The 15281-nt window shown below is 41.1% G+C and overlaps 1 protein-coding gene across 3 annotated transcripts; it reads left to right on the top strand.

Annotated features, from left to right (window-relative positions):
• The first annotated feature begins 1634 nt into the window (after window positions 1–1634).
• ALDH8A1 (aldehyde dehydrogenase 8 family member A1) lies at window positions 1635–11361 on the top strand. Of its 3 annotated transcripts, XM_072333161.1 has the most exons (7): window positions 1635–1772; window positions 5979–6126; window positions 6263–6418; window positions 7810–7959; window positions 8443–8699; window positions 9474–9635; window positions 10909–11361. In XM_072333161.1, exons 1-7 carry the CDS (start codon window positions 1635–1637, stop codon window positions 11359–11361), a joined length of 1464 nt encoding a protein of 487 aa, XP_072189262.1. The 3 variants fall into 3 exon arrangements, with proteins under 3 accessions (XP_072189262.1, XP_072189264.1, XP_072189265.1); XM_072333163.1 differs by lacking the exon at window positions 7810–7959; XM_072333164.1 differs by lacking the exon at window positions 9474–9635.
• Window positions 11362–15281: the final 3920 nt, after the last annotated feature.

Genomic DNA, 15281 nt, shown 5'->3' with positions numbered 1-15281 from the left:
TGAATTATGTCAAATCATTTGAGTGAATGTACCTGAAAACTGTTAATGGCCAGAACATATGACTTACTATTATTTGATAGGTCTTATACTTTTGAATTTACATTTAGATATGTAATGGTTTCAGCATGCCAGATGTGAAGGATTTGCTGCATTTGCAGGATTCCAGAAGTGAATGCCAAAATCTTTTATTGAACTTGGTCTACCTGAACTTCAAAGCTGGAAAATACGAAGGTTGCTTTTCTATCAGGGGCTGAGTTACTGCAGGCAGAAGAATGTGTGTTAAAACTGAAGACTGGTAAATTCCTTGCTCCTTGTGGACAAGGAAGTGTGCTATGGAATGAACCTGTGATGACCCTTCCCACACACAGCTGCTGTAAGTTCTGAGACTCGATGTTTTGTGACTGAGGAAAAGTTATGCTTTCCCAGTGTGTAGCTTGGGATAACCAGCGATATGGCCTAACCCAGTTTCAACATAATGTGCTGCTTTTCGGTGCCGATATGGACTCTGCCCAGAGGCTCTAGTTGGTTGATGAATAAATGGCCTGTATTGGGCAACAAAGCCATATCTTTATTCAACTGAAATTTGTTTGTACCTTGGGCCGCAAGAAATGTTAAGGCTTAGCAGTGGTCTAGTGTTCAAAAGCTTTCTAGGCTTTTGAAACCAGCTCTTCTCAAGCTCTCCAGCTGCAGATTTTGACAGTCTCCTGGTGATAACTTACTGCTCTTTAGCACAGATGTAGCTGTTTGATTAAGTGTAGAGTGCAGGGAGATGGCATGCAGTCTCAGAGCCATTCAATAGCTTCAGTGCTCTCTTGGAGAAAGATGTATTTTATACAGTTGTTACTGGGAAGTTGAGGCATATCTTAATTATATGTAACAGGCTTGTCTGTAGTAAAATATTACCACTGGGTTATTTAAGAAAGAAAATATGAATGTAGGTGTCTTGCTGCTTTTTTTAAGGACTGTGGATTTCTGACAACATGCCACCAAGTGTCTGCACTGGGCAAAATCATTCTTCTCAATGTTCATGGTTTTTTTAACTGAAGGGCCTCTCACTTAAATTCCTTGGTTTGAGGATATTGGTAGAAGAAAGATAAGTTTTCTAAGTGTAAAAACCATGGCAGAGCCATTGTTATGGACGTTACAAGGGCAAGTATTGATAAAGCAGATGAGCTGCAGACAGATTAGTCCAAGCCTTTTTTTCTCTGTGCGTACTGATAGTAAGGAGCAGGTCTCTGGTGAGGTGTTCAGGTCTGGAATTATTTTGTGCACTTGTTGCAAAAGGAATTTCTGCAGACTGAAGCTTGAAAAACTGTTAGGGAGAAAATTTTTCTTCAGCAATTTATTTCCTATAGAGGTAAATGAACTCTCCTCATAGATACTAGCTGATTCTGCCTCCCTGCTTTAAATCCTGCAGCAGGGGGAAAGTAAGTCACAGAGATGGTTGTTTTTCCACCCTTTCCTCTTTGTTCCTGCTGCTGTAGCAGTATTTCCCTCTGACTTGCACATGAGCGATGCAGGGAAGACGGAGAAAGAGGGGAGGAGTTCAGACTTGCTGTGCAAATACGCACTGAACTATGAATCTAAACTGGCGCCTCTTAGGAAAAAATCACTGATCAAGCAAGTTGCTAACAATGGCTCACTCAGAGGCTCTCTTAGTGCTGGAAAACTTTATAGCTGGCAAATTTGTTCCTTGTTCCTCCTACATAGATTCCTATAACCCATCCACAGGAGATGTCTATTGCAGGGTGCCAGACAGTGGTAAAGAAGAGGTGAGTACTATTCAGGTGCACAAGGAGATGAAAATGAGAAATGCATGTTGTGAGTGGGAGAGGCTGGAAGGCAAGAGAATAGAAAGATGATAAAGACTTTTAAGACTTAAATGGACTTGGTTGTGTTGTAGCATTGTATAATTTATTGCTGCTGCAGCAAATGGCGTTCTTTATTAATTTTTACATTTTACAATTAGAAAGCTATAGACTGAATTATAAACCAGTGTAAATCAAACAAGATTCAGTTCCATCAGTAGAGCTGTTTCAGCTCACACAGGAGTGTCTTGTATGTAAATTAACAGTAACACTCAGGCTGTCACTAAGTGTCAACAGACTGGAAGAGAGAGAAAAGGGTTATTGACCTCTTATAGAATAAACTAAATGCCATTATGTACAGGTAAACGTGTTCTGCCCTTTTGTCTTGATCATTTACAGTTGCTTAAAAGTATTTTGACTTTCTGGCCCTTCCCTGTGAAGTAGAAAACTTTAGACCTTTCTGTCTTTGATATTATGGATATGAAATGAAGGTGGTGAGGTGGCTGCAGTGAGTACACATTTTCTCATGAAGCAGTCTGTCTTCTGCATCAGTGTAATGCTTCCTAGCCCTGTGCTCTCTGGTTGTATGTCAACGTCATGTTTATCAGGGGTGCTGCAGCTTCACTGATGCCACTTTATAAAGGACCTAGAAGGTTTCGGGTTTGGCAAGGAGAGAAGTGACTAGAAAATGTTAGATGATGTCAGAGGCTTGGAAAAGATTGACGAGGAGTGTACAGTAGTTTCATTTTCCAAACATTTTTATTTTTTAATGAAGTGCTATTGCCATGTAGCTATTCATTTGCATTTCAGTACTGCGGACATTTCTTTGCTTCTTTCATCAGAAACCTTTGCACTGTAATTTCAATTGGGTAAATATTTGCTAGATGCCCATGACCAGGGGTTAAAGTGTAACAGGTTCAGTTTGCTAGAATACATCTGTGTAAGTTTGCTCCAGCCAGCCCTAACTATGCCTGGAAATACTTCTCTTTGATGTGCAGGTGCAAATCTTCCTGTTCATTCATTCGCAGAATCATAAAATTGAGAGAGATTTGAGAATGCCAGAACAACAAAATTAGGCTATTGGCCATGCTATAGATATGGGAGATGAATTCAGATACATGTGAGGAACAATGGCTCCTCTCTTTTCAGCTTTGAGGTTGTGCCATACATATAATGCTTGGGTTGTGTGGAGTTGACAAGTCTCTAGACAGCTGTATCAAAGACTGGGCTTTGCAAAGCTGGCATCCACTGGTGACTAGTGGAATATGCTGCAGGAGAAAGTGAAGTCAAACTGCTTAGAGGTTATTTGGAGATTGCAAAATAAGCATCAAGGTCCAGGTTCAGTGAAGAGCTTGATGGCTGTTTTCTAACAAGGCTCAACATCTTGGTGGTTTTGATTGGTTTCACTGAAAACTAAAAACAAGATGGAAACAAAAGGCAAACCTGTTTCTGATCATGGAATTCAACACCAGGCTGACTGTGCAAGGGCCATGTCAGCCAGTTTTCGTCCAAAAATGCAGTGCAGGCTTGAGCAGATGCCCTGCTTCTCCAAAAGACAAGCTGGTGGGAACTAATAGGACCTGGCAAAAATCTCTTTAAATAAGTAAATAAATAAATAAATAAATGGTCTCTTTTTAAAGAGTCTTGATCTTTCCCATCATCCACTGGTTAAGCAGGTGCTGTGTCACTAGGGCTTTTTTGTACATTTTGGTATCAATCTTTTATGATAGCTCTGGATTGTGTGCTCTTTCTCTGAGGAAAGCAGAAGGAAGTGTTTCAGACACAAATTCATAGTTGCATTTTTATGCATGTCTTCTTCGTGGCTCAACTTGTTTCTGCTAGTTAAACTGTTTTAACCCTTGTTCCCTTTTACTACTTCTGTATTAATTCTGTATTAGGAAGACCTAAGAGCAGCCTTTCAGAATCTAAAGGGGGGCTATCAGAAAGGGAACTAACCCTTTAGCAGAGTCTGATGAGCTAAGGTTTCAAACTGAATGAGGAGAGATTTAGATGGGGTATAAGGAAAAGTTTCTTTACAACAAGGGTGGTGAGACACTGGCACAGGTTGCCTGATGAGGTGGTGGAAGCCTCATCCCTGGAGACACTCATGGTCAGGCAGGAGGGGTCTCTGAGCAACCTAATCTACTTATAGGTGTTCATTTCAGGGAAACTGGAACAAATGGCCATTAAGGGACACTTCTAACTCAAATGATTCTATGATAATCTTGTTTGTTTTCCTCTTGCTTTTTTAAACCAGTCCGCTGACGCTTCATTCCTTCCTTTGCCAATTTTCTGCTTGTCCATGAAGATGCAACCTCTTCTTCCTTCTAAACTTGCTGAAAGTTTAAAAGTGCAGATGACTTGAAATTTGTATTCGCTCTCTTAGAGCACAGAAGCACCAGGTGGTACACACAACAAAAGAGGGAACAGATGAGAAGCAGTACTACAATGGCACCTAATGACGAGAGGGTGGAAGAACAAGTTAATTTGTAGAGGTGGTTTTATTTCATAGGGGATGAACCTTTTCAGGGTAGGTGCCTCTCCTCACCCAACTCATTCAAGAAGCTGCTGTGCCCCTTTCCCAGATCTGCTTTGGCCCTCCTCCAGCTGCTTGGTTGTTGAACTCTGCCAAAAGGTCAGAGTCCAGCTTTGTGGGCTTGGCCAGTGATCCGTGTGACTTCTGTGAGCTGGTTTATTTCCCACTGGCCTCCATACCATTATCACCCTGCCCCTCAAGCTCTGGCCCTCATTTCAGGAGACTGTAAATTCTCCTGTGAACATGGTGGAAGGGGGAAGGGAAAAAAAAAGAAAAAGGAAATAGGATTTCCATGTGTTTGAACTTCTGTATGCTCTTTTGTTGAGTATTTAGAGTGCTGATGAATTACTTTATGATTTTTGTAACACCCATTGTTATCTGAAGGAGCAAATTTGGAAATCAATTATGTGGGACTGATAGAAATCAATCCTCCGTGATTGCATGGGTGCCAGCACTCTGACAGCATTAGTAGAGCCCGGATTCATCTGATTTATGTTCCATCAACATTTTTCTAGTTATTGACTTGGGTACATTTCCCAAAGCAGAAGAAATTTTTGAGCAAAAATGATGGGAAACCAACCAAGACAGCTTTGGCTAAAAGCCACCTTGATGCGTATGTTAGACGGTACAACCATTATCTTAATATGGTACAACTGTTACATTAATAAATTAAGAAGCAAAAACAGGGAAATAATGCTGTTAACTAAAATATAGAAAGGTGTTGGTAACCATCCTAGTAGTTCTGAGAGACTGCTGAACAGCATCCAGAGGGAACTGATTACAAATCAATAGACGCAGATAATTTTCCTTCAGGTGCCTGGAGGAGAAGATTGATGGAAGAGAGATCTTTTTATTTAATTTTAATCATTTGAAGCCCACTGTGCTTTTAGAAAAGTGCTGGTATTCTGCAAGTATTCAGAAAAGTCAGGCAGAAGGACCATGCAGAAGTTATGTACATCTCAGGGAAAATGCTGATAGAAAAGGTATGCATTAATATAAACACATATAATGATTTTTAATGTCTATGGGCTTTGTTATGTAGCTGCAATCCAGTAAGACTTTATTCCTCTGAGCAACTCTTCTATAGACATATTCTCAATCCTTGCTTGAATGAACTCTGGGAGATAAGAGAGGAAATCTAGGGTTAGTGGAGCATGCAGTCTATCCCTTCCAAGACCCATTATTTTCATCACTGATATCCTTTCTGTAAAGATCAGACTGTGGACATTAGGCTGAACTGCATTTGTTCTGGAAGATTTTTGCACTTCCCCTCATGAAAAACAAGGTTCTGCATGTGCTGGACTCATGGCATTTGCTGGTGCTGATTGACTTGTCTAGCATTTCCTCCAGGCCTGGAGCATTGCCCACCCATTGAGAAGAAGTGCAAGAGTTACAGTGAAATTCCATATCATGAACAGAAACTATCAGTAGCATTTCTTGAATTAAAGGATGGTGTCTTGAGAAGAAGAAAATGAAGAAATCATATCTCTGAAGAGATTCCGTGGTTCCAAAAACGTGATTTGAATTATTATCTCTCAAATTTGAGCAGGTCTGATGATCATTTGACATCCTTTCTGAGGTGTTTCATTAATATTTACCATTGGCCTTTTGCTTTTTTTTTTTTTTTTTTTTAGGTGGAAGCTGCAGTCAAAGCTGCCAAAGATGCTTTCCCAATTTGGTCCTCAAAAAGCCCATTGGAAAGATCTCAGATCTTGAACAAATTGGCAGACCTGATCGAACATGACCTGGAAGCATTTGCCCAAGCAGAGTCAAAGGATCAGGGTAAACATCTAAACTATTGATGTCAAATATAGTATCTTGATGTGTATTCGAATGGCATATGTGAGCTTTTGGTGCAGTGGTGTTTAGATAAGCCAATTTCATCTCCTGATATCATACTCGTTTGATTTTGTTTCAGGCAAAACGATTACATTTGCTAGAACTGTGGACATCCCTCGGGCAGCATACAACTTTCGATTCTTTGCCTCTTCCATCCTTCATCACACAACAGAGTGCACCGAGATGGCAAGCATGGGCTGTGTGCATTACACCTCACGGATGCCTGTGGGAGTTGGTACGGTGTTTCTGGAGCATGGAAAACTGGGCACTGCCTGCCTGAGAAAACAGAGATTTTTTTTCCAAACCTAGCATTTATTTTTCCCGGATCTGCTAAATCATGAGAAACTTGATGTGAATTCACTTATGCTGCTTTTCCTTAGAAACAAAGTTTATATGATGCCTTAAGCTGTGCCTAGAATCATAGAAGAATCATTTAGTCCAATGCAGGGCCCACGCAGGATCACCCGAAATCCAAACCCTATGTCTGAGAGCACTGTCTGAACACTCCTTGAACTCGAGCAGTTTGGGGCCGTGCCCACTGCCCTAGGCAGCCTGTTCTGTGTTCACCGCCCTCTGGTGAAGAACCTTTCCCTAACATCAGGCATCAGTTTACCTAAGACCAAGCAGCAGCAGCTTGCAGATCAACATCTTGGCCGAGGCACCCAGCTGCATTTTAGCCGGGAAATTGCTGAACTGTACCACTAGATGCTGCTCTTGCTTCAGATATCAAGCAGCTGTGATAAATTTACGAGGGATGGAGTCATAAGGATACTACTATTATATAGTTAGTTCATATGATTATGCATAAATGCTTCGAATTCAAGCTTGACTTATTAAAAAGGATAAAATTGGCAAGGTTAGCAGACCTATTTAAAAGTTTTTGTGACCAATGGAGAACATGAGTGCTAAAATTACTCATGGAATTTGTTTATGATCTGAAGCTCCGTTCCTACACGTGATGCGTCAAGCAGCAAGGAATTCTGTGGCTTTTTATGAACAGTCACATCTAACAATTACAGATTTATTTTCACCATTTCCGATCAATGCATAAAGGAAAAGTATTCCTGAGGGCGGATACTGAAAAAGAAACAACCAAAGAACCAGTAATTCAGCAATTTGTGGAAACAGCAGCTTTGTTGTTTTTTATTTGTGGAAACAGAAAAATATGCACCATGTGCTGTGCGTGCTCTTTTTAATACTAAAATTGGGAAGAAATTTCTGGACAGTATCATAAAACAAGAGTGATCAGGGCTAACTGAGGTTACTTTGGATTGCTGACACAGAAGATTACCACAGGGCAGTTGATGTGAACAGTTTTTATGGCTAGCCTTGCCTCAGTGTTCCTAGAAAGCCATGAAAAGCATGCTGTGAATATCAGTTTCTGCTCCAAAGAAGCTGTGAAACAGTGTCCAGCAGATTAGCTTTAGCAGTGTTTGCGCAGATCTTCTAATATGATCTGCATATGAGGAAGACTTCTAGCTGCAAATTTCTTGTATGGTTGTTTGGAAATACAAACCATAGATTCCTTTTGAAAATCTGAACTGAGATGTAAATGCTGGAGTACAGAGGATTGGGTTTTTTATCCCAGTAAACTGTGCTCCTCTTTTTTGTGGTTTTCTCTTGCAGCTGGTTTAATCAGTCCTTGGAATTTGCCACTTTATTTATTGACCTGGAAAATAGCTCCTGCCATTGCATGTGGAAATACAGTAGTTGCCAAGCCGAGTGAGATGACATCTGTCACAGCCTGGATGATGTGCAAACTCTTGGAGAAAGCAGGTATATCCCTGAGCTTATTAGGTAGATGAATGGAGTGGACTTGCTGCGACATTTTCATTGCAGAAATCGGAATGTTCAAAAAACTTAGGTGAGATGGTTTATAGTAACTGAATATCACACTGGAGAGTAAAAGGCTCTCCCTGTGACCTCTCTTCCAGCTCCTGCCCTCCCTGTGGGGGCTTCCTATGTCCACAATGCCAGCAAAGGAATCATGAAAGTGTAAGAAAGTGAGAACCAGTTCTTGTTGCATTTGGAAAATGGGAAGATAACTGCTTCTTCCCTGTTACAGAATGACTGAAAACTGGGTCACTGATGGTGGATGTTCGGCAAGCTTAACCGATCAGTAGAATTGGTTTTATGGTTTAATCTTTAGGGTCAACCTTCATCTCTAGTAATTTTCTAAGTCCAGAAACAAAACGTAGACAACTGAAACCTGTGGAACAAGAGGAGGATGTGCTTACTTTGTGCCTCTCTTTCCATGAGGGATGCCCCACGGGGTGGTGAATGTGGTGTTTGGGACAGGCGCCAAGGCAGGAGAAGCCCTCGTCTGCCATCCTGATGTGCCCCTCATCTCCTTCACGGGAAGCACGCTCACAGCTCAGCGGATCATGGAGAAGAGTGCTCCACATTGCAAAAAGCTCTCTCTGGAGCTTGGAGGCAAAAACCCTGCAATCATCTTTGATGATGCTGACCTGAGCCAGTGCATCCCAACAACCCTGCGGTCCAGCTTTGCCAACCAGGTGCCTCTCACCTCTGTACTGAGTGTTTGCAGCAGGAGGTGTGCATGTGTTAGTGTATGCATACATCAGTGCCTTTGATTACAAATCCTAATCTGACAAGGTCTGTTTCTAGGCTCTGTATTGTGAATAAACTCCAAGTAGAAAAAAATATGAGAATATTCACATTATTCTAGGGTCAGGGAAGTAAAATAAGAAAGTGTTCTTTCTATGTCTCTCCATGAGATGTCAAGGAAAAAGTATCTTTATTCCTCTCATAATAGATATATCCTTTATTTCTCCAGGAAGCAATTCTTCCCAGCAGTTAAGTGAAAAACTTGATTTGCTGAAAATGAGTTTTGGAAATTCCCTCTGAATTCTATCAGTGTTCCTGTTCCCAGCCTCAGGAGAGATTGCCAAAGCCATGAAACTATCAGGACAAGGGCTCAGAAAAATAGCATGGCATTTTCAGGAAGTGAAGAGAAGCATCAGTCCAAAATGGAAATCTCATTTCTCATTAGAAATGTTGGAGAAGAAGTAGAATATTATTAATGAAAAACAAACCACATTTGCTCACGATAGTGAATGACTTAGCAATGCTGTTATTACTGTATTGTCTTCTCTCTTCCTTCTGATCTGGGAAAAGTCCTGCTTTGCTGTGTTGGTGAATACTATTTCCATGCCTCAGGATGCAGGGACACAAGTGTCAACCTGGGAAGCAAGTCATAATACAGGAGAATAGTAATGTATGTAATAGTAATACAATGTAATATGAATTGATTTTGTTTGTTTTGGTAGGGTGAGATCTGCCTTTGCACCTCCAGGATCTTTGTTCAGAGGGGCATATACAATGAGTTTGTGAAGAGGTTTGTAGCAGAGACTAAGAAGTGGAAGGTTGGGAACCCCTCAGATCCTACTGTCGACGTGGGAGCACTAATAAGTAAAGAGCATCTAGAAAAGGTGGTATTATTTGGAGGTTATCTGATCTTATCTTTTGTTGGGTTACAAAAGGTGTTTTTAGGCATGTATGCTGTGTTGGATTAAGATTCAAGGCCATTATACGGTTTTCATCAGGTGAAGTTTCTCTTGCCTGTGGCCTGGGATCACATGATTACTCTGGAAGAATCAACTGTATGCAGAAAATGATTTTAAAAAGCTTTTTTTCCCCCATTTGAATTGAAAAAAAAAACCCTCAAAGCGGACATGTCTAAATCCTGAATTTATGCTGACTAATCTTACTGCTTAACAACATTTTCACTTATGTTAGTATTGCGTTTGCTGAGATCATTTATTTGCCTAATGAGAAAATCAATGGAGGTAAAACTCTTATTTTTATATATCTCTCAGCACATGCTGCTAGCAGGAATTTGAAATGGCATGGGTGTAGGTGACAGATGAGACAGTGCACAATTATGTCTGCTCCAATGACTTTTTGTGGTCTCAGACACAGTTCAGGAGGGCAGGTGTAAACAAGAAGCTGCTGGAAAACCACAAACTGAGGGAGAAAACCAAACCTCTGTCATGCTTCTTGAGGCCTCAGCAAGTTCTCCAGCCTGCTCTATTGTAGACTGGTAGAAACACCCACTGCTTGAGGTCTTCTTGGGCATGATAGAGGACTTCTGCGTCTAGAATATAAAGGTGTTTAAAAAAAAACAATGAGAAAGAAACCCAGTGCTATCTCTGTGGTATTTCTATAGGGAGAGAAACAGAACAAAGATTCTGGACCAGCTGAAGATCCAACAGCATGTCCTATTTAGACCATATGATAGCAGCAGCCGTGGGGAACAGCTTTAACCACTTACTGATGAGATTTTCTATAGACTTCATGGCTTCATCATCCTAGTGCCATGTAAACATTCAACAAGCCTACCCATGAGGCAGAAAAATGTTACTGATCCCTTGAAGTAATGAGTGAACCACGGCATGGAAGATCTGTCAAATGGCCCAAGCTCCTGGAAAAAGGGAGGGGTGCTTTGAGTCCACTTGTGATTTTACCATGGGTCCTGTGATTTTAAGATTGATTACTGACAAGGGCCAATAGTGAAGTCCATTGGGCTTTTACAGAAATGTATCAACAAAAGCTGGGGAATACCCTTCTGCTATTAGAAGGGAAGTAACAGCAGTGTGGTGCTGTTGGAGATACACCTGGAGTCCTGGGAATTTATCCAGACTTGAAAAGTGGGCTCTCAGAATATTGTCCTTTAGAAATGATATTTTGCTGCTGTTTCCTCAGGTGAGGAGCTATGTGAAGAAAGCAAAGGCTGAAGGAGCCAAAATCCTGTGTGGAGAAGGAATAGATTCCTTGGCTCTCCCAGCTGGCAACCAGAAAGGCTACTTCATTTTGCCCACCGTTATTGCTGAAATCAAAGATGAATCTTGTTGCATGCAAGAAGAGATTTTTGGTCCTGTGACATGTGTGGTAGCATTTGATACAGAAGAAGAAGTGGTCAAAAGAGCCAATGGTGTGAAATATGGCCTTGCAGCCACTGTGTGGTCCAGCAATGTGGGACGTGTTCATCGAGTGGCACGAAGGCTGCAGTCTGGCTTGGTGTGGACCAACTGCTGGCTTGTTAGAGATCTGAACCTGCCGTTTGGTGGGATGAAAGCCTCAGGTATAGGAAGGGAGGGAGCAAAGGATTCCTATGAGTTCTTTACCGAGGTCAAAACCATCACAATAAAGCACTGAAATAAATAAATTGAAATATGTTAGGGTAAAATAAATTACTAATTTGTGTTACTTTGAATGGCTTTCTGGAATACAGACTACTACTGGGGCCATCTTCTCCTTGGACTTTTGTCAAGAAACATCAATGACAGATGCAAACAGACACTCCAAATGCTAATATTGAATGTAGCCTTTCATTAGGTGAGATAGTCGGTGTGATGTCCTTAATTCATATCATATCATATCATAGTATCATAGTATCATAGTATCATAGTATTGTGCGAGTTGGAAGGGACCTTAGAGATCATCGAGTCCAACTCCCGGGATTCGAGCCCTCTGTGTAGCAGAGCGGCACTTCTACCCCCTGCTCCACAGGGGGGGATTCGAACCCGGGCCCCCTGGTGTTGCAAACGGGAATTCTACTGCTGCGCCACCGGAGGCACACCCATTAATTAACCCATCCCAGATCAGAATGCTTTGGTATCTTACCCTTGTGTATGTTTTTTTTTTTTTTTTTGAGTACTCTGGTCTCAAAAATCTGCTTTATAGAGGAAGATTGGATAAAAAATGACGTACAACTGTATCTGTGGCTGGTGAATTACTGTGAGAGACAAAGATAAAAGTACATTGAGAAGTTGATACAGTAATGAGAACCAACCCATTTCCATTATAAATAGCATGTTCCACAGACCAATCCATTTTACAGTTCATCAGTGTCAGGCAAGGACTGATGCTATAGCACACTAAATGCCTGAGGCAGTACCTTTAATCTCTTCAGTGGTATTGAACTGAAGAGGGGGTCATGAAATTCTCATGATATACAGAGGCAATAAGCATTTTAATTATAGCATGGTTTACATTATGTTGTTGAAATGTCCTGACACTTGTTCCCTAACTGTTCTCAAATTACAGCCTTTTGTCACTTCTAGGACTCAGTAATAATGTTTTTCACATCCTCGAACACTTACTTGTCCATGACAGAGATAATTCTTCATTAGGAGAGGCTGGAAGTGACTTTTAAAAGAATTCGCTGTTGGAATGATAGGTTTAATGAAGCGATGTATTTTGAAGAAGCATTAATGTTTCATTTTATAACGGTTTAGGTGTTCTGATGACCATGTGATGGCAGTAGAACACCTGCTTTGGTTTTTAAACCCTCAGTCATGCATTTTGCTAGGATATGGTTGAACCACTATATTAGTGCGTGTTACTCTGCTTTTATTTTATTTAAAAATCCTGTTTGAAAGAGCAGAAGAAACTTTGAAATGCTTCATTAGTTTCGGGGGCAGGAATTTTCAGCAAGAGCTGATGGGTTTTATACAATTTGTAGATCTAGGTGGATTCATTCCCCCACCTGAATCTGGTCTGAGGTCAGTTCTAATGAACTGAGTTTTTCATTTGGGAGTTAATTTTGGCTTGGAGTTAGATAAAATGGGAAATTTCCATGTGTATATTTAATATGGAGGAGATATAAACCTGTTTATTATTTGTGTGTTTCTGGCCCAAGATGTCTTACAGTGAGGTGGAGCAGCAGGTGGGGACCCATATGTGAGAAGTGTGGGAGTGCTGGCTTTGAGTTCAGCATGACTGTGTGGGTTCCCTGCTGTGAACTCTAGAGTGCCCCATTTGATCATCCCTCTGGCCAGCACCACAGAGAAGTAAGGGAGACCAGCTGGTGCTGATAATGGTGCTTACATGCTAAATTTTATCAACTTTCCTATATTTTCCTTATTCAGACTGACTTCTAGCATAGCCAGTTGTGTGCCTGCCTCTCTTCTGTCCTACAAAGTCACCAAAAATCTTTGTCTTGCAGATGATGAAAGCCACGTCTGCAGCTGCTCTGCTTCAGGGATTTTACTTTCAGCCCTGGAGGGCAGTGGGGAGAATATCCCAAAGGACGAGGCAGGCGCATCCCAAGCACATGCCTGACAGGCTCATGGAGCTGGCTGTGCTGCGTGACCTGGAATTTTCCAACCCAGCAGTAAAGATTTTTTTTTTTTTTTTTCTTTCTTTGGCTCACTGCTCTGGCTTGTGTGTGAAATCATGTGGCCATTGTGAGGATTTGTTTAATTACTGTTACGTAAAGCCTGAACAGTTGCTCCATCTGTTAATTCTTACAAATGGAGCGAGCACAGTTCTGTTTTGCACTGGATTATCTCACTGGTGTGAGGTGATTGCTTTGCATGGATAGATAGTTAGACTTTTCCCAAAGTTTGCTTCTCTCAATTAACATAATATGGGGTGGGTTTGTTTTTTGTTGTTTTTTTTTTTGTTTGTTTTTTGTCTTTTTCTTAGCATGAAACATACTATTGTACAATGCTTGAAAACAGTGTTGCTTAGAGAGACCTTGGGTGTGTTCTGGAGAGGAGGGAGATCAGTTCTAATGTTTGTATGCAAAGGAAAGTCCCTGTTCCCACAGTGTTTGTCATTTTTACAAATACTTCTTTTTTTGCCTATTTTCCAGTGAGGAAAATGAAATTAAGACTCTCGCCTTACTGGGCCAAATGAAGTTTCACAACTAGCTTAGGTAAAACAGGTGGAACTCAAATGTAAACTAGGCTAGTTATAAAATCTTACCTTTGAATTTCTGTACTTTTAAAAATAGATATCTGAAGATTCAGCTTAACAGGTAGAACCATATCTCTTATCTCTAAGGCATTCTTCCTCCCACTGAAGGAAAAAGAAAAGGATTGAGGGGAAGAAAAGGTACAGAGAGATCCTGAGTACCTTCCTGCCAGGTCTGTCTCCACAGCTCAGGTGTAGTTTTTTGCCCTGTGTGGCAGCATGTTGGCTCAGCACTGGTCTCATCTCTACATGGGATGTAATACGAAGTGTCTCAGTACTTGATTCAAGTTTCTTATGAAGCCTATGGATTTTCTGTGCGACAAGGCATTGAAAAATTAAAAATAAGTGTAATTTTCCTGGGCTGTGGAAAGACCTGAGTCCCATTCTCTACCTTAGTTAGTAGTTACATATGCTATAGAAAGCTGAATATAAGGACTAAGTGGGGCTCAGAATAGTCCTAGAAAGTCCTGGTGGCTGGGTGATCTCCTAGATTGAATTATCTTTCCTTCCATTTCAAGTATTTGTTTTGCAATACAGGAGCAATGCTTGTGCTTAGGAACCTCAGTGCACTGGCTTTGTTGATCTAGAATGTGTCAAATCCACACTGGCAACAGTTGGAGATTTGGTGGAGAGCCATGAATAATGGGAAAAGAAGGAACTCCTGTAATATTACTGTATGACTGAGTTAATTGGGTGCATATTATTGCTGCTGAAAATAAAACTATGGGTCCAGAAATTGCATGCGGACAGTGCTGTCTCCTGAAAAGAAGCAGCTGAAAAGGGTTTGGAGATCATGAGAGAACCTCAGTTTGTATGAGAACAACAGCTCAGTTGAAACAGTTCTGCTATAACACTGCTGGGCTGGTATTTCAAAGAGCAAGTTTTCTCTTCTGAAACAGGCGAGGTGATGGAGCACATCTTGCAGACTTCCTCTTTCTTCAGCAAATGAATTAACCAGAGCAGAACCTGGCTAATGATGCCTCTTTCTGGCATAGGGAAGGCTTAATCATTTCCAAGAATGCACAAGTGTTTCCACGGAAGAGGGCACAAGGCTGTCTCACCTTTGAATGTGCTATGACCTCTTAGGAGCATGCTGTTTAGGGAGATGGAGAGATGCTAAAGTGCATAAGATGTAAGTACTCGTGCAACTTCACTGCAGATGTGTAGGCATGTGGAGCTCTAAATGGTTATGTGCAAGCTGAAAGAAGAACATTTCTTTGTGTATGAGAGGCACTGTGAAGCACTCAATTACTATAATGATACGGCCTATGCAAGTCCCCATGGGAGCAAAAGGCGTCTGTCAGAGTAAGGCTAAGAAAAGTTATCTCCTGATTTCAGAGAAATGAAAGTAATTACAGACCATTTACTATGGCGAA

Source organism: Excalfactoria chinensis, chromosome 3, assembly GCF_039878825.1.
Source record: "Excalfactoria chinensis isolate bCotChi1 chromosome 3, bCotChi1.hap2, whole genome shotgun sequence".
NCBI lineage: Eukaryota > Metazoa > Chordata > Aves > Galliformes > Phasianidae > Excalfactoria > Excalfactoria chinensis.
The sequence above is the reverse complement of the archived record's forward strand: the minus strand, read 5'-3'. Positions and strand labels throughout refer to the sequence as shown.

What these genes read in the sequence shown, in the direction of transcription:
- ALDH8A1 (XM_072333161.1), top strand. Translation starts at nt 1,635, where the DNA reads ATGGCTCACTCAGAGGCTCTCTTAGTGCTGGAAAACTTTATAGCTGGC. An exon ending in CAGACAGTGGTAAAGAAGAG is followed by an intron (nt 1,773 to 5,978) that starts GTGAGTACTATT and finishes TTTTTTTTTTAG; the next exon opens with GTGGAAGCTGCAGTCAAAGC. An exon ending in CAAACTCTTGGAGAAAGCAG is followed by an intron (nt 7,960 to 8,442) that starts GTATATCCCTGA and finishes TCTTTCCATGAG; the next exon opens with GGATGCCCCACGGGGTGGTG.